This window comes from Struthio camelus, chromosome 18 (genome assembly GCF_040807025.1).
Source record: "Struthio camelus isolate bStrCam1 chromosome 18, bStrCam1.hap1, whole genome shotgun sequence".
NCBI classification, from domain to species: Eukaryota; Metazoa; Chordata; class Aves; order Struthioniformes; family Struthionidae; genus Struthio; species Struthio camelus.
Window position 1 is genome coordinate 9,795,019 of NC_090959.1, and position 19,001 is coordinate 9,814,019.

At 43.6% G+C, this 19,001-nt stretch overlaps 1 protein-coding gene across 1 annotated transcript in view; it reads left to right on the plus strand.

The window, feature by feature from the left end:
• Positions 1-5,163: 5,163 nt before the first annotated feature.
• Positions 5,164-19,001, plus strand: part of SLC9A8 (solute carrier family 9 member A8) — a 35,520-nt gene continuing 21,682 nt past the window's right edge. Inside the window, exons 1-4 of the mRNA XM_068912217.1 lie at positions 5,164-5,358; positions 5,759-5,937; positions 10,563-10,643; positions 18,453-18,511. Coding sequence (XP_068768318.1) covers positions 5,198-5,358; positions 5,759-5,937; positions 10,563-10,643; positions 18,453-18,511 — 480 coding nt within the window. The 5' untranslated portion in view covers positions 5,164-5,197. The remainder of the gene's footprint in view (positions 5,359-5,758; positions 5,938-10,562; positions 10,644-18,452; positions 18,512-19,001) is intronic.

A 19,001-nucleotide genomic window follows, 5' to 3' on the forward strand; every position in this document is an offset into this window, starting at 1 on the left:
CTTAGTGTCTGTACATTTGACTTACCTCTTTCCACTGGTAGCAACAGGTCAAGCCACCAGTGGTATTTCCTGCTGATGAATCAGAGAGAAAATCACCCTCTCTTAATACAGAACATTTTATACGTTATAATTTGATGAGGTTGATTCGATAACTTGAAAGAGACGCTACCGAGATCACCTGTGCTTATTTCACTCACAGTGTGCAGCTTTGAGGGAGGACACTTGATTTTGATGGACATGAGACACTTCACTCCAGCTGAGCGCCTGCATCTCCCTGTGCCTAGGGCTCCTGTTCCCACCCAGTCTCTTGGCAGTGGCCCTAGTTCACTCTAGCTGCTTTGATGCTTCGCCCTTCTATGGCAGTTCCTGGGATCCTTGTCCTCCTGAGCTTTTCCCTTAATTTGTTTCCTTCAGATCCTGGCTTTTCTAAGGCTCAGTCCAGGCTGGTGTTTCTCTAGGTTCCCATTGCTCTAACTCGATCCTCCTCCCTTCCACTTCCCTTCTTGAATCCTTCACATGGCCACCAGCCCTCAACTGTGTCCCCTCTTCAACCTAGGCTGGCAAGCAAAGTGAGGGGAAAGTCAGTTTACGTCCCAAAGAGTTACATTTGCAGTCATCCCCTTTCTACGTTAATCTCTTATTATTAAAAGCACATGACAGCTGCAAGGCCAATAAAACAAAACAAGTGTGGAGTTTCCAGATCATGCCTGTTGAAAGATTTAAGGAGCAAAAAAAAAAACCCAAAACACAAGGCCAAAACCAAAAAATCCCACACTAAAACAAAAGCAAAGAGAAAGCAAAACAGAGCTAAAATTGTTTTGGCCTTCATCGTTAGGCCAGATGATCTACTCTTCATGCCAAAGAAAACTCCAGTGGATGACTAGGAAAGATAGTGTTAAGATTTTCTTTATTCTCCACCACCCTTGTACAGAGTTGAACACTGCTTTGTTTTGTGACAACTGCTGTCAGTTTACATGAGAATTTAGCCATGTCCTTTTCCCCGTTCTGCGATGACTCTTCCATCACTTGTTGATTTGCTTTGAAGAAACTTTGCCCTTGGGGACTGATGCAGCTACTCATTTTAACTCAGAGCAGCCCAGGCACAGCTATAAGAAGATACAGGAGAAGGGGGCTACCGAGAAGAGGACGCAGACTCTGAGCTGCACAATGAAAGGACAAGAGGCAACAGTTGTGAAGTGCAATAAGGGAGCTTCCAGCTGTGCAATAAGGATAAAACACCCTCAAAGTAGTGCAGCACAGGGATACATCTCCCAAAGTTGTTGTGGACTCTTCATCCTTGGAGGTTTTCAGAAAAAAAAAAAAAAAAGGCCTGGATAAGGCCCTAAGCAACCTCCAAATTTGCTCGAAATGTGAAGTTGGCCTTGCTTTGAGCAGGATGTTGGACTGGGTCCTCCGGAGGTCTCTTCCAACCAATATTTTTCTCTGTTTTCTATGTGGACAGGATAAGGTCTGAGAGGGGAGGACTGGGCTGCATAGCAGTGGAGCTACTTTTTACCATGTGACCCAGAACAGGAGCCATCCTGTGTGACGGAGAGATGCATGTGGTCCCTTTTCTGCTGCAGTCTCATCTGTTATCCCTCAATACCTTACAATTTACCGTCTTACATTTTCACTTGACTTCCCAGAAAAGCAAAAGAAAAAGCCTCAAATTTATCATGAGCTGGAAAACATGAGACTCTGCAGACCAATTTCATTTTAGAGATGTTTTTGAAGGAAATACTGAGAATTTGCCTTTCAACGAACAGCTCGTTTCAGCCACCTACACGCAATGACTTACACCAGTCTCTACTAGTACTGATGCAACACTCTCCGTCTCTCTGGTGTTTTGACACAGTACGTTAGGAGCACTTCACAAATACTGAAATTAGCCAGGGACCGGTAAATTCTGAATTTTAATTTTTACACAAAAAAGGAAGATGATATTCACAAGGATGTTGCCTGTGCTTCACCAGTTTAACTGTAATACATTCTGGATCAAGCTTCACTATTGACAGATGAAGTGGTGTTTATGGTCTCCACCCCAGAGCATCATGAAAACTCAGATCAGAAAGGAAGTCCCTGGGCTTCTGAGGCGCTGGAGGCCCATAGTCCCCCCAGTTTGCAATAGAAGTAAGACGTGCACATCACTCCTACAAATCAGCTTGCACCACCTTGCAAAGTGGCATCCTCATTCCCAGTGAAATCAGTGAGTTTTAAGTGTTCCACACGACATGTGCCTAAACTGAAGTTATGCGTTCTAAACTATCCCAAACGCAACTGTGATGGGATGAGTCAAAGCAGATGGGGATTAGCAAACTGAAGGCTGTAGGAAATTAGCCTGTGTAAACAATTGCTTATTTAAAACTGTAGTAAAAATATGTAGGTCGCCACAAAACCACATCATAAGATGAAAGCAAAGAAAGAGGTGTAGGTTTAGACTGACAACGGGAAACCAGACTTACACAGCTCTGCCCTGCCTAGGACATGAGAGGGGAACACAGCTGCACCCAAAATCTAACAGTTTTTTAAGCTCATGCGTGTTTGCACCTATTTGAATGGCGTTCACTTTCACATAAACAGATCACGTGAGTATCGGTGTGTCTGTGAAATGAATCCACAATTACATTTTGATTAAAGTGAGGCTGATATTCTAAAGGGCCTTCAAAATGCACATAGAGTTTACTAACCGATATATATCTGTGTGTATAAACCTTACTGCCTTCCTGAGGAGGTCAAAACAAAAATGAACAGAGGTACATGTGATTTTGCTATACTATTTAGGATGTTTAGATAGTGCCTATCCTCCCAGCGTCTCAGACACTCACAGATTTGATGAATGTGATGCCTCTTCACGACCACCTTTATAAATTAGGATGTGCTAGTTAATCCCAATTTCCAGGTATGAAATGATGCACAGAAAAGCTTAAAGACCCAAATCACAGCAGTGGTCTGTGCCAGAGAAGAGAATTCGAAGCTTACAGTGTTAGATTGATAGCTGAATGATATTTTACTTCAAATCCATTTCGCAACAGATTTTGAGGCAGTGGCTTTCTGATTCAGCCTGAGAAATGCTAATTTGACACTATTACTTTTTGCTGTAAGGTCATGATTCTCAGTCTCTGGCTGAGTAGTTAAAGGTGACTGTGAATCATCTGTGCACCCGCATGCATTTACCTCGGGTCTGCAACTAGAGTGGAAAACATCTAGGCGAGCTACAAATTGAAAAAGGCTGAAAATGTTTTTTTTCAAAACTCAGGATCCATTTACTGCTTTCAGGCACTACAGAAGATTTTGACACGGTAGGTCAACGTACATTTGTAGTCACTATACCCAGATTTTCAACTTTCCTTCTGAAGTGATAACCTCAGGCCACCATAAGCTGAGTCTATGTGGAAGAACAAGGGGTTACATATGAGCCTTGGTGATGGCAGCTGAGGGAGAAGGAGCCACTGGATGACAGTAACAGAGAGCCAAGGAGCTGCTGGGCAATGGTGGAAGAGGGGAAAGAAGCTGCTGGGCTCCAGTGGCTGAGGAACAAGGGGCTGCTGGGCATTGGTGGCTGAAGGGAAAGGAGCCATGGGATAAAAGTAGCTGAAAGGAAAGGAGCCATGGGGTGACGGCGGCTGAGGGGCAAAGGAGCTGCGGGGTGATGGCGGCTGAGGGACTAGGAGCCGCGGGGTGATGGTGGCTGAGGGACTAGGAGCCGCGGGGTGATGGGGGCTGAGAGGGAAAGGAGCCGCGGGGTGATGGCGGCTGAGAGGGAAAGGAGCCGCGGGGTGATGGTGGCTGAGGGACTAGGAGCCGCGGGGTGATGGTGGCTGAGGGACTAGGAGCCGCGGGGTGATGGCGGCTGAGAGGGAAAGGAGCCGCGGGGTGATGGCAGCTGAGAGGGACAAGGAGCCGCGGGGTGATGGCGGCTGAGAGACTAGGAGCCGCGGGGTGATGGCGGCTGAGAGGGAAAGGAGCCGCGGGGTGATGGGGGCTGAGAGGGAAAGGAGCCGCGGGGTGATGGGGGCTGAGGGACTAGGAGCCGCGGGGTGATGGCGGCTGAGAGGGAAAGGAGCCGCGGGGTGATGGCAGCTGAGAGGGACAAGGAGCCGCGGGGTGATGGCGGCTGAGAGACAAGGAGCCGCGGGGTGATGGGGGCTGAGAGGGAAAGGAGCCGCGGGGTGATGGCGGCTGAGAGGGAAAGGAGCCGCGGGGTGATGGCGGCTGAGAGACAAGGAGCCGCGGGGTGATGGCGGCTGAGAGGGAAAGGAGCCGCGGGGTGATGGGGGCTGAGAGGGAAAGGAGCCGCGGGGTGATGGTGGCTGAGGGACTAGGAGCCGCGGGGTGATGGTGGCTGAGGGACTAGGAGCCGCGGGGTGATGGTGGCTGAGGGACTAGGAGCCGCGGGGTGATGGTGGCTGAGGGACTAGGAGCCGCGGGGTGATGGCGGCTGAGAGGGAAAGGAGCCGCGGGGTGATGGCAGCTGAGAGGGACAAGGAGCCGCGGGGTGATGGCGGCTGAGAGACAAGGAGCCGCGGGGTGATGGCGGCTGAGAGGGAAAGGAGCCGCGGGGTGATGGGGGCTGAGAGGGAAAGGAGCCGCGGGGTGATGGGGGCTGAGGGACTAGGAGCCGCGGGGTGATGGCGGCTGAGAGGGAAAGGAGCCGCGGGGTGATGGCAGCTGAGAGGGACAAGGAGCCGCGGGGTGATGGCGGCTGAGAGACAAGGAGCCGCGGGGTGATGGCGGCTGAGAGGGAAAGGAGCCGCGGGGTGATGGGGGCTGAGAGGGAAAGGAGCCGCGGGGTGATGGGGGCTGAGGGACTAGGAGCCGCGGGGTGATGGCGGCTGAGGGACTAGGAGCCGCGGGGTGATGGCGGCTGAGGGACAAGGAGCCGCGGGGTGATGGCGGCTGAGGGACTAGGAGCCGCGGGGTGATGGCGGCTGAGGGACGAGGATGCGCGGGGCAGCAGCCGCGAGGCCCGGCGGCGTCGGGGCAGCCCCAGAGCCCCCCGCGGCCGGACTCCTCGCGGCCGGGGAGCGCCACGCGCCTGCGCACGAACAAAGACGCGAGGCCGCGGCCACCGAGCCGCCGCTGCGCACCCACTGCCCTGCCCACCCCGCCCCGCCCGCCGCCGTCACGTGACGCCCCCCTCCGACCATGCGGCCGTGCCCGCATAAATACGCCCCAAGCGGGCAGCCGCACCGCGCGCATGCGCGCTCTCGCCCCCGTGGAAAACGACTTCTTCTCCTATCATAGAGGTGCCGGCGGGTTTGCAGAGCGCCGGCAGGGAGTTCCGGAAGTGCCGGCGTTTGCTGGTCCCCGCGCCAGCGCGGTGGCTCGTTTACGCCAGGCGGCCGGCAAGATGGCGGAGTGAGTGTGGTGGCGGCCGGGCCCGGGCCGGGGAGCGGGGCGGAGGGCGGCCGCGGGCGGCACGGAGGGCGGCCGCGGGGCCCGCCGAGCGCTGGCGGGTGCGGCAGCGCTGACACAGCGGGCGCGTTGGGCGGGACGGGCTGCCTCGCCCCGGTTCGTCCCCTCGGGGTGTCTGTAGCGAGTGACGGGGCTCGGCAGTAACCGACTCCACGAGTCCGAGCTTCCAGTATTTGCCTGTGATTAGAGACCGTTTCCTAAGAGCAGCCTGAACGTGTTTGTCGTTAGCATCAGCTCGGTGTGGTCCGCTGGGTAGTGGTGTGTGTTTAACGGCCTTTGCGAGGCTAAGGCTGTGTTCTGCTGCTCCTACCCAATGTAACGACGTGTTGCGTTATTCTGACAGGTCTGCAAATGTCACCCATGAAGTCATCAATGCCACCCTCCACACTACGCTTGCTGCTACTACCAAATTGGTGGTTCCTACGCCTGCTAAACCCATCCTTCCGGTTCAGACTGGAGTCCAAGCACAGCAAGAGGAGCAGTCTAGTGGCATGACTATTTTTTTTAGTCTTCTTGTATTAGGTGAATGATGAGCTGAAACTATCTCTTAACCACCGTTAAGAATACTCTGTAACTGAGGATGTAGGTTATTTTTTAAAATCACGGTATTTTATTTCTTGTCTTTCTCTCCCTGTGGAACAGAGTGTTGTACAGGCACAGGGATTTAGAAGAGTTGGGTATATAACTACCTGAACCCTCTGAAACATGTAGAAAGCTGAGGAACGTTGCAGACCTTTTTACCTTGATCTTAAAGTGCAAACCACACATTTAATTGGATTTACATTCCTTAACAAGCACGTGATTTATGACATGATTTAAAAAAAAAAAAACACTATCAGAGTGCTCCATGGTGCTTGCATCTATCTTTGAGGAGAAGGTACTAGATAGAGGTCAATTTAACTACTTCTGGACATCATTCAGTTATTTTCTTAAAAGAAACAAGAGAAGACAATCTGAGTTACATGCCCAATACTAAAGTTCAGTATTTGTTCTATCTCTTTTTAACTTTCCTGTGTTGAAACATGAGTGCAATAATATAGGCAGATAACCATAATTATTCATGTTAGTATACATTTTGTACGTAAATAGGTGTTTTGAATGGCAGTTGCACACCCAACTATTCTGTTAAGGCTGTCATCTTTCTTTTCTTTAATAGAATATAGTTCTCTCTTACCATTTGCTTTGAACAATTCTGTAGTTGAAACTGTAAAAATAACAAAACTTTCGTGGAGGGTTAAAGGTTTGTCTTTTTTCTTTTGTGTGTATGTGTGCTTGGTTCCTCCAAAGCAAGCTGCATTGAGAGCGTCTCCTCTGAGAGAGACAGGTCACCTAATCTTCTAAATGGTTGCTCTTTCCAGTATCTTACAAAGAAAATGATAGGCATGGAGTTGACAGCAGTGCAGAAACTTTTGTAAATCTGTCTGGGTAAAAAACAAAACAAAACAAAAAAAATTTGTCTCCTATAAGTAACTGATATTAAATGCAGCAAAAAGTAGAAAACTTCTGCATATTTCTGAAATATCCATTTGACTTCAAAGAGTGTTAATGTTTCCTCAGTGCTCAATGGCATACCCGAATTTGGACAAATGCAGAAGAAAGATCAAAGCAAAATGCAGTAGATCAGAAGAGTAAAATTAAAGTAAAATTTCTAAATGTATGTGTCTCATGCTTTTGAAAGGGCTGTTCGTGGTAAAATTGTATTCCTAGGACTTAAGAACAGGGGTATGATTTTTTCAAGCTGTGTTCCAGACTCTGATTTTGACTGGAACATTTGCCAGTCTGATAGCTTAATGCATCTTGACTGGTGTAAAAGCTTATGGTTATAATTATTCCCATTCATAATCTCTGATTTAAGGGTGCAGGAGAAGTGAAAAGCAATGTGTCCAGAATGCTTTTTAATCTGGATGTTGTGAGCTATAAAATGACCTCTAAAAAGTTCTGTACTAGAATAGGCCCAGAAGCTGATCTGTCCTGATCTAGGTGTGTCAAAGTCAACCTCCTATTTTAAAATGCCTAAAACAGCATGCGTTCTGTGGCCTGTTTATCTATTCAAGCACCACCTGAGTTTTAGCAGCCCACTGAGCCAAAAGGGCATACCTGTATTCTGTTAAGTTCATGTGATCGGTGATTTCCCTACTGTTATGTTAGATGTTTTCAATCTACCCTTCCTTGAGAAGGGCACATAAATGTTCTTTTAGCCTGTTCAGAGTAGTAGTTTCTTTTTTCCCAGCCTTTTGACTGATTGGTGTTTTCCTGACACGTGCAAGTATCTGAAGCCGATGATATGTTGCCAGATACAAACTGACCACTCTTACACTGGGAATAGGCGACAAATTAGCTAAAAGGCATAGTGGGTTGTTATAATGTTGCCAATGGTGGGAGTCGCTTCTTAGGCTATGGTTGTAGTCAAAAGCTGGTAGAAAGGAGCTGCTGTTCAGAACTGCTGGACAGAAGGCATGCTGGTGCTTGCCTTTGGAGTTTTTTGGATACCTGTAGAGTCTAGATGCCTTTATGGATCTATCCCAAAACACACTAATGAATGCTTTTACCATAGTCATCCCAGTTGTCCTTCTTGGATGAGTGTTATTTGGGTTTCACAGGCAGGAAATTGATACAAAACTTAATGGTACTGGTTGACAAGTGGGAAAAAAAAAAAAAAAAAAGCTTTGCTTGGGATAACGTGATGAGGCTGTTGCTCCAATAGTCTGGGGCTGGCAGCCCAAAGTCTGAGCTGCTTGTTAGACAGCTTCTGAACTGCTGGAGTCTCTGATACATCATTTTTAAGTAATCACCAGTTTAAGTCTGCATTAAACTATTGTGCTGTAAACTGTGGTGGTTTGAGAACTGATTGATCAACATGATAAAGACTGGTGGAGTGGAAATGGGATGAATGTGTGGGGAAGCCCTGCCGGTCTTCTTGAAGTGAGCTATCCCTGCTCATCGCTATGGAACCCACAGTTTTAACCCTGAACAAATGACATACCGGTAATTGAGTAAATACTATGTATTCTGTTGATCAGTCCGTCATGCCGTTCATGTGCACATAAACGCTAAGCATTTTGTGTATAAGTTGGGGGTATGAGATAACAAGTGGGCAAACGTAGGCATCAGTGCGATACCCATTCCTTAGCACTATGTGGGAAAGTAGGACAACTGAAAGTGATATTTGTATTATGATATTTGTACTTTGTTTCTGGATTGTTAACACAGATGGTGGTGTGGTTCACAGGTGTAGTGAACCAAAAAACACTGTCAATGCTCAGAATTACTTGTGGATCATTTTGCACCCTTCAGACTGTAAATTGAAAGTACTGCACTGAACCAGCAGCAAAGTAGTTTGTTTTTTAGTAATTGAAGGAGCTGCTAAACCAAATCACTTAAGAGCGGTTCAGAGAAGCTTGTTCATTCCTGAGTTCAAAATGTGTACTGTTGAAGTTTAGATCTGGCACTGTAATGCCCACAGTGTAAACTGAATGAAAGCTTCAGGCACTTAAAAGGCATGGTGTAAAGAGAAAGAAGATTCCTATTGCCATAGGACTAGGTTTGTCAAATATACAGTTTAAAACAGTCTGGTCAAATATACAGTTTAAAACAGTCTGCTGCGATTAACAGCCCACAACTTGATTCTGCTCTGTGAAATGCTTTTGGTTCTGCTTGGGCTTCAGTTGCTTTCTGACAAAATGTGAGTAATACTGTTAATATTCCAGGCAGCTGTCAGATGATTTCCTAGCACGTTGAGTCAAATCCATGTGTTACAGACATGCAGGCCAGTTTTGTGCCGTCCTTCACTTTCCTTGCTCGACCCTTTGTTGAGCTAGATTAAAATGAGTAGTGGTGGTAGTCTCAGCATTCAGATCCTACCTCAAATTTGTCTGTAACATAGTAATCCAGGATTATTTGATTCTTCTAGCAAAGTTTCCTGTCTGCAGTAGTTGTAAAAGAAGCGAATGGTGTCTTCCAACCATATCCACTGATGATATCCAGATCTGCTACAAATCCTTTGTAATTTGCCTTTACCATTGGCAAAAGGGCTGCAAAGCGATTGTGAGATTATTCCAACCTTTGTTTTTATTGTGAAGCATAGACTTTTTCTTACTGTCTGGGTAAAATACATTACCGCAGTGGAAAAAAAAAAAGTAAATGTCACATTAGATTTAAATTCTCATTTTCTTAACTTCAGCTAAATCTTTTTTGCATTTTTCTAGAGCACGCTGGTCCTTTGCCCTTACTGGTTTAATTTTCAGTGATGCTCAGCAATAAAAATTTTTGCTGATTTGGATAGGAATTTGGCTGATCTTTGTTCTGAAAATCAGGATATTTAAACCTTTACTCATCCTGCAACCTCCTAGCCCACTAAATAGGAATTATAGAGCATATGGAGTGCAACTTTTCTCAGAGATGCACAAAAAGAACAAGAAGCAGCAGTCAAGTGCACAAGGGAAATGCAGATTGTATAGGAGAAAATCCTTCACCATGAGGCTATTTAAGCACTGGAACTGGGGCTTAGAGGGCTTAGAGAGGTTATGATAACTTAATCTTTGGAGATTTTCAGAACTTGAGTGGACAAGGCCCTAAGCCACCTTCCCTAACTTTGAAATTTTTTGAGCAGGAATTTGGACTAGATGACCTCCACAGATCCCTTCCAATGTAAGCTTTTTCTCAGATTCTGTGATTGTCCATTTGGATTAAGCCCTTTTGCTCAGAGGGGATCAGATGTGAAAGTGTGTAGCTTTGAAATTTTAATAGCAGCAAAGTATACGTGTGAATACATGTTTTTCTATCAAAACCATGACCATGTTTATGGAAAATGTAGATATTAAAACAGTATATTCTACATGACTCATTTTTCACAGCTACTGTTCAGAGACAGTTTTATTTTGCGCAGAATCAGTCTCTAAAGGTAGTAATACTAGTATTTGTAGAACACAGATTTAAGTTCCAAAATTGATCATAGTTGTTTTATGTCATTTGCAGATCCATTTAAGTACTTCAGTGAGAGTCAGGAACATAAAATTTGGTTAATTTCATTTCTGGGTTCATAGTAAATCATTAGGAAAAGTTTTGCTATGCATATTTTAGAAATACTGCTTAGAAGCTTATTTTATTCTCTTCTAACACTTCTACTGTTGTCTTGTTTTCCCTCACAGCTATCTGCATCATATTGGTGCATTTACTGATAAAATACAGACTTCATTTTTTACCAGAGAGTGTGGCTGTTGTTTCTTTAGGTGAGTAACCATGACGTTTTTATCCTGAGTTTGTGTTAATCGAGGGGCTCTCGGTAGTCTATTTTTCGCTTGAAATAATGCTCTGTTGTATGTTAGCCATCATTAGAGAGATGTTGCAAACTAAATGCAGTTTAAATAGAGGAAAATAGCTAACTTATAGAGTTAAATTAATGGAAGAATTCAGAATATAAGTGTACACACAGAGATTGGCCCAGTAAAATGTCAAATATAGGCAATATAGTAACGTTACTGCCTTGGTACTTTGGCAACTGCCTCCACTTTTGCATCTGCGCTGTAGGACAAGATACTGCAGTAGTGCCTGGCAGCCAGACTCTGGCCTGCCCTTTCTCAAGTGGCACCGGTGTTTGTTTCAGTTACAGTAGAATGTTATGTCTCGTGTATGTGATTTAATCTAGCTGGAGAATATAATTGTATCCTGAAAACTTGCCTAGAAACTCAACTATTCCTGTAGTACCACAACAAGAGCTCTTTCTATGACTTAAGATACAAGAACGCCACCTGTAATGGAGATCAAGTCCTTAACTAAGTTGAAGTAAATGTGGAGTAGTCCTAGACCTGCAGTTTTATGTTAGGGTAACTTCACTTATAAATCAGGAGCAACAGCATACAAATAAATGTGTAAAGGAGGAGGAAATCAGACCAAATACATTACGGTAGACAATACATCCAGAAAATGTTTAAACCACCTGGTTTAACTAACCCCAGGCAACAGCCTTTCAGCTGTCTCTGTAACTTGCTTGCCAGAATCTATGTGGTATCTTTGCTTCTGTTACTACTGACACTTTCACCAACAGCCATTCAGAAAAGTATAGCACAAAGAGAAAAAGTCTTAGCTGCAATTCTAACTTAGAGGAGTGTAAAGCTTGTTGAACAGGTAGTTTTTCATCTTTTGCCTGAGCTCTGCCTGCTGTACTTTCTGGCACCTTCTCTCATATCTCTGAACTCTGTTTTCACACAAATTCTCGACGATCTCCTTAACCAAATTTTTCAGCGGAAGGAAATAAGCTTTCCAGGGCTTGACAGTGCCTTATGCTTTCTGAGCCTTCTTGCATCCTGGGTGCTAGACTGAAAAGATCTCAGAGCTGTTACTTAGGAGAAAGAAAACAAATCTTTTCACCCAGGCATAACATCCTGAATTTCAAGATAGCTCTATTTAATCCAGGCCACATCACATTACTAGAATAGTTGAAGGTGTTGAAGCTTAAAGTGGCATTTGTCTGGGAGGTCATACTTGAGTTTTGATATTCTTGCGCAGCTGAAAAACAAATAGACTTCTAAGAAATCTGTCCTAGGGCTGGTATGGATTCCCTGGATGATGCACACATACCTCATCTTTATAATAGCAGTATCCGTCTGACTTCTTGTACACTTTTTCCATCTGCTGTAGTATGACATAGGGAAGAGCTGCTGCAAGTCATCCTCGCTTACTTTTTCATCCCCGTAGAAGCCATACAGTGTTTAATTCACTATTGACACGTTTCTCTTTCCTTTCTTAACATTGCTGTCTGCGATGAGGTGTTTTATGTGGTATCCCTTCCAGTGTCTTGAAAGGTTACAAAAGGACTTCACTGTCCCTCTCATGTCCTTCTTTATACACAAAAGTCCAGGTGAAAGGGGTTGATTTGGCTTCTAACCAAGCTAATTACCATTGTGATTAAATAGCTAATCTAAATTTAAGTAAAATTCCTAATTTAAAATGCTGATTAGTATGTTGATTAGTCTTGTTGGCTTAATTTGGGATTTTTTATGCTATTATTCCCTTGATTCTGCCCCAAGCCACCTACTAGGCAATGCTGACCTCAGGGGTTAGGCCAGCATGTGTCACTGCTCGTGATGAGGGTTGCAGAGAGCAGCACAGGCACGGACGTTCTTCTCTTTCTGTTTCTTGTTCTTGGCATCTCAGCAGCAGGGCAAGGATTTTAGCTGTGCCCCTGAGTTCTGTGCTCCTGTCTCAACAACAGCCTATTCATGAAACTAGTAAGTTTTCTTACTGGGGCTGTCGTTGCTGTGGAAATTTGCAGCAATGCAAAGTATTGCATTGGAAGTAGCAGCAATGCATCTCTGGTATTTTTGCATGGAGGGCATGCAGTAAACTTATGCAGTTCAGTTTTTGGTGTGAACCACAGCATAGATGTAGTCTGTTTCCCAAACTGGACTGGATGATATCAGCAAATACAATTGCACTAAAGTCAAGAGAGAGTTATATCCGCCAACAACAGGACTAACAGATGTCCTGTGTCACTTAAGCCTTATTTATTTAGTTTATTGACTCAGTCATATTTACACTACTGTCAGCTCTGTTGACAGGACGTGGCATCTGTATAATCACTAGAATTGCCAGCTTAATTGCTGGTCAGTGAACCTCTGTTGCTGCTAATGATCTACACAGCTGCAAGAGCACAGCTTGAGTTTCAAGTATCCGGTTTTGCCAGCAGTGCCAGAAGTGAGGTGTGTTCTATTTTGACTTGTAAATTAAGCATATGTTCTCAGGCAGTTATTGAGGGCTGATAAATATGGAAGCAGAGCAGAGAAGTGTGATTTTTATGACTGTTTCTCCTCCCATTGTCTAAGCGGCACACAAGCCTGCATTTTAGAATTTCTAGGGTAGGTTACTTTTCTGGTGGAAAAGGAGGCAGTGCATTCTCTAAGACTGGATTTTGACCTTAGTCCTTAAAAGTTACTGGAATTTGTTTGGTGTAAAAAAGTTGCTAGAAACAATTTTCTCAGGAAAAATAAAGGTTGTTTATATTAAGGAACTTGCTATAGAGTTTTCAAAGGACTGATGCTTAGATTAACTGTTACTGACTTAAATTTCCAATTAGTCCCTTGGCAAAAATGCTGTACAGGTCTTCCTAGTTTAACAGATGGAACCAGCTGAAAGGAAACTGCTTTCATTAATCCAGTAATAAAAGAAGAGTAGGTTGCAAAAGTACACAGGAGAGGTTGTACAAATCAACATCCAAGTTTCGTACTGCTCCTCTTAAGCCCCCTGAGGTATTCTTTTGTGCAGCTGTCCTTCATGACTGCCCTTAGAGTAATCATGGTTTACTAATGCTGTTGTGCATCCTATGCAGCTAGAACTAACTTGTACTACAGAAAGGTGTGAGTTAGGTGTATGATTGAGGCTCATCCTTTTCTTTTACCCTCTGCTGTTGCCTTACATTTATATTATTGTTCATTTGACTTTTAATGTTAGAAGCAAATACCATCTGTCATTTGGAGCTAGGGTCATTAAAAGATACTCCCTTGCTTTAGTCTGTCTTTCTTCATTGTACTCTTAGTGAGTCCGTCTCCTGTCCCTGTGCGTGGGCTGAATTTCATATATGTTCTGGGAACCTAATAGTAATGAAGAGATAAGTTGGTTGTTCTGACTCGCTCAATAGGTAAGGATCTTCACTCTGGTGAATGATATCAAAAACTGTATGCTTATTGCCATTCAGCTCGGTGTTGCAGATTTTAGTATCAGATTTGGAATAGCTTTCCAAGATTTTGATTAACTGACAAGGTAAAATCAAAGTTGCATGTAAATTTCTGAAGCAGATTGATCAGTTTAAGTTGTTTTCCCAGCAGTTTGTTACCACCTTCTTAGCTGAGATGTAGTTGATTGTGTTACCATCATTTACTTCAGTGTGATATGAAACAGATTAGCCTAAACTACAGTTGAAGGTAGAGTAGGTGATTCTGTTTGTTTGCTCTGAAATTAATGCATATCAAACAATGAACTTTTTTAAAGTGCTACAGTTTCAAAAATAAATGTGTAACCATACCTTATTTTACTATGATAAACCCCTAATGCTTTAATTTGCTTGACAGAAATAAAGATTTTTTTTTTGCTTGAATCTGTAAATTTTCATAGCTGTCTAACAAAACTTTCTTAGAGGTGTTAAGGTTTTCATCAAAATACAAATTTTGCTGTCTCAGTGTACTATATGCTTATGTTGGTTTTCTCATACTGTTGTTACTATTCAATTAATTTGTAAAAGCAGTTCATGTCATATAATAAGTAGAGTTAGTAAACCTCCACAAGGTGAGAGGTCATCATCTGTGTATGTCAAAAAAAGTCATTTTAAATGCATGTAAAATTACAGATGATGTCTTATTTTGGCAGATAAGCCACCAAGGGATCAACGTAATCAGCTTATTAGTATGTTACTCCCAGCTGTAGCTATTGGTATTTAAAAATGGTTTGGGTTTTAGATTAGAATATGAGAGATTACACATTACTGGTCAAAGAGTGCAAAGGTGTCAAGATTAAAAAGTAAACAAGGAATGAAAGCGGTAATTGAAAACAGATGCAGGAGATGTGTTGACTGCCATGGTTCCAGGTAGTAAGCTCCATCATTTGTTTCCTAGTCAGACAAAACTAATAAACAGAATTCTCTGAACAAATTATAGGAGAATACTGAGACAACCTCATGAAATTCAACCAAGGCAAGTGCAGGGTCCTGCACCTAGGCAGGAATAACCCCCTGCCCCAGTACAAGCTGGGGGTTGACTGCTGGGAAGCAACTCTGTGGAGAAGGACCTGGGAGTCCTGGTGGGCAACAAGTTAAGCATGAGCCAGCAATGTGCCCTTGTGGCCAAGAAGGCCAATGGGATCCTGGGCTGCATTAGGCAGAGTGTGGCCAGCAGGTCGAGGGAGGTGATCCTGCCCCTCTCCTCAGCCCTGGTGAGGCCTCACCTGGAGTACTGTGTCTGGTTCTGGGCTCCCCAGTACAAGAGAGACATGGCACTGCTGGAGAGAGTCCAGCGGAGGGCTACCAAGATGATGAGGGGACTGGAGCATCTCTCCTATGAGGAAAGGCTGAGAGAGCTGGGCCTGTTCAGCCTGGAGAAGAGAAGGCTCCAGGGGGATCTGCTCAATGTCTATAAGTATCTGAAGGGAGGGTGCCAAGAGAATGGAGCCAGACTCTTCTCCGTGGTGCCCAGCGACAGGACAAGAGGCAACAGGCATAAAATGAACCACAGGAAGTTCCCTCTGAACATGAGGAAAAACTTCTTGACTGTGAGGGTGACTGAGCAGTGGCACAGGTTGCCCAGAGAGGTAGTGGAGTCTCCTTTGCTGGAGATATTCCAAACCTGCCTGGACACAATCCTGGGAAATATGGTCTAGAGGACCCTGCTTGACCAGGGGGGTTGGACTAGATGATCTCCAGAGGTCCCTTCCAACCTAAACGATTCTGTGATTCTGTGAACTGATTACACTGTTTTTCTGGCCTAGACCAGATCAAAATGCTTATTCAGAACAAATAAGTATGTGGGCTGCAACCCTGGTTCTGCTGAAAGGATTTCCCATTTCCACAACACTGTTTGAGTCAGCTTGTGATTAGCTCTTCCTCTTTTTTAAAAAAAAAAAAAAAAATTCTTTGAGACAAGCTGCTTAAGTATCTTGAACTCATAGGATAGAGATGCCCAGCCTGTAGCCCCAGGCCATAGTTGGCCTACTCCAGGGTCCAATTTCAAGAAATCCCTCTGGAGCAAGCCACAGAGAAGATAGCATTAGTTTGGTTGTGCCAGAAACCTGGGTAGGGAAGGGGCCAGAGTTCCTGGAGCAGGCTGCCAGATAGAAATGATTCTTTCAGAATTTATTCTTTTCCTTGTCTTGGTATGAAAAGTCCTAAAGAAACAGCACTTGCAGAGGAAGGTGGCAGAAAGACAGAGCCTCAGAGCCTGCCACCATAAGCAACTGCATGGCCCAAACAGCCAGAAATATTACACGTTGCTGCTTTAGAGATTTGTAGGGTTTTCAGAGATCCTCATTTCCCTAGTAAGCAATGTCTACCAACTGTTAGATTTGTGTAGGACTGTAAAATCTCACTGCTGTTATCAGTGAATGCAAGTATCTTAAAGGATTAGGCACATTTGCGCTCTCTCTAGTTCTCCTATGCTCCATTACTCATTTTTACTCATTGCATCCTGAAGAGAAGGTTGAATTGACATAGGTTGTCACCCACATCTGTCTGTGACAGGTTCATGTTATCTTTCCTGCCTAGGTTATGGGCCTTCCTGTATTAACAATGTTAAGAAAACAGAATTTTTGCAGTTTTTGCAGAATGACAGTATTTGTAGTTACAAAGCAGCTGGGTAAAAAAAGTATCTGAGGCAGAATCTTTAGTGTGAAATCGTCTGGGTTTCTGTGCTCTTTCCACTTTGAATTCTCTCCCAATAATTGATCATAAACAACAAGATCTGCAAAGTGACTCAGATACCCAATTCCTAAAGTGCACAACTCATCTATTCTAGTGTAATTTAGGTGCTTAAGCACTTCTGTGGAAGAGAGTTTAGGGATACCCTTTTCTTTCCGATCCTCCCTAAACAGTTTTATGTGAGGGCTCTCAGTGCTAATTTATGAACTACTCAAAGTTTGTTTGAAAAGGGCACTTTATGAAGTTTGTGCCTTCAACAATATAGGCTGGGTTTTTTTCATATAAACTTCTTGTTAGGTCATGCAAGCAGTGTCTGTACCAGTCAAAGACAGTGTTGCTACTCTGCAAAAATTGGAACGTTCTAGTCCCTGGCTTCTGACCCTGCTTCCATCCCAGAATGGAAAGCCTCTATGTTAGTACTGAGATCTGTATTTAGTATATATTAACATGGCATGTGAGCGTCTGTGTTTGAGTTCCATCCTCCATCAAAGAACAGCAGACCTTTGATGTTCCTTCATTAAAATTTGTTCTTCTTTTCCATATAAACCATTTCATGGGGTGGTTATTTCTGTCCTCTGGTACCGATGCCGTCGCATAGTTCTGTATGAAAGAAGGCTTAGCTTCGTGGAACATTGGGTGTATGACACATCCATCAGGAGTAATCCATGTGATGCTGTTTGTAAGACTCTTTTGATAGCTACAGTATGACAGAATAAAAAATACGGGAAAGCGTGCTTTAAGCTTCTTGGCCACTTTTTACCTTTCGTTCAGTGAATTTTCACTTCTGCATACCAGCGTTTGACTAGTAAGCCTCCATTCTGTAAATAATAAAGAACTATACAGAAACACAAATGTGGAATCTGGCTAATGACAAGTTCCTCGTTAATCCTTGAAAGCAGTTAATGACCAGCTATGAATTACATTTTTGACTTGCAGAGGAAATCTTGTTAGTTTGGAGTTTTCTGTCTTATCTCTTTGAAGATGGATGAAAGGAAAGAGCACTATGACCTCTAGCCATTGGATTTGTAACATCTTTGATAAAATTACTTTATACTCAAATTAGTATTTCAAAATGATTTAAAATATGCGTAGTCCATTTGGGAAATAGTTCTGTCAGTGTCTCCACCCTGACTGCAATTTGTCCCCTAGTTCACTGCTGGTGTTAGGATTTCATTGAGACAAAAATCACTTCTGTGCAGAAAGCCTTTGATTTCATTTAAGCTGTGTTAATGTTGCGAATAGCATTGAAATGACGTGATGCTTTTGTGCTGTCACAGGTATATCTCACTCAGCTTCTGATTCTTCAGAAGGAAAGGGCGAATTTCATTTGAATGCAACTTAGGTGAAAAGCCTTTCTGAGCAGTGAGCACAGTGCTCTTGATACAAGTGTTGAATATGTAGAACCCCCAAATGACAGTTTTTTGTGTAGGGAATCTTTTTAATTATGAAACTTATTGGAAGCTGTCTTAAACACACAACCACTTCTGTGTTATTGTGATTTAGGAATAGAAGACCTCCTGCTTCATGTTTTGCTGTGTTTTTACTTTTAAGACCCTGTTGACTGAGAGTCTGTAGCAGTTAATGGAAATAATGATGTGTTTTGTGGGTAATGCTTTAAGAATATTATCTTATTCTCTCCTAGGTATCCTCATGGGAGCTTTTATAAAAATCATAGAGGCTCAAAAGCTGGCCAACTGGAAGGTATAATTGAAGCAATTCGTTTTTAGTTGTAGAGCAGTCCTTAGTTGTTTAAAATAAGACTGTTTGTAATATTAGTTTCTTTTGATATAATTTCCAAAAACATATGTACTTTATACTGTATGCCAAAGTTTGGAGTTTTTTTAATAATAACGCAACAAGTATTTTAGGTCCTGATTCTGCTGAATCTTTTCTACATAATGTTTTTCCCCAATAATCCTTTGCATGGTACCAAACTTGATCCCATTAGATTTACGGTAGTGGAGGATACTGGGCATTTTGCATTGTGGGACCAGTTATAGTAAAAAATGCGGCATTTCAGTTCTTTGTTCTGTGTACTTCTTGACTATCTTAATGTATTTAGTGCTGCTCCGCCTTTTACAGTTATTTCTGTAGGTGTTTTCATTGAAAAAATGTGTTTTGATACAGTTGTAAATGCACATATTTTACCTGGGGATGTTAACAGAGGTTTCATAGAGGAAAAGAGGAACGC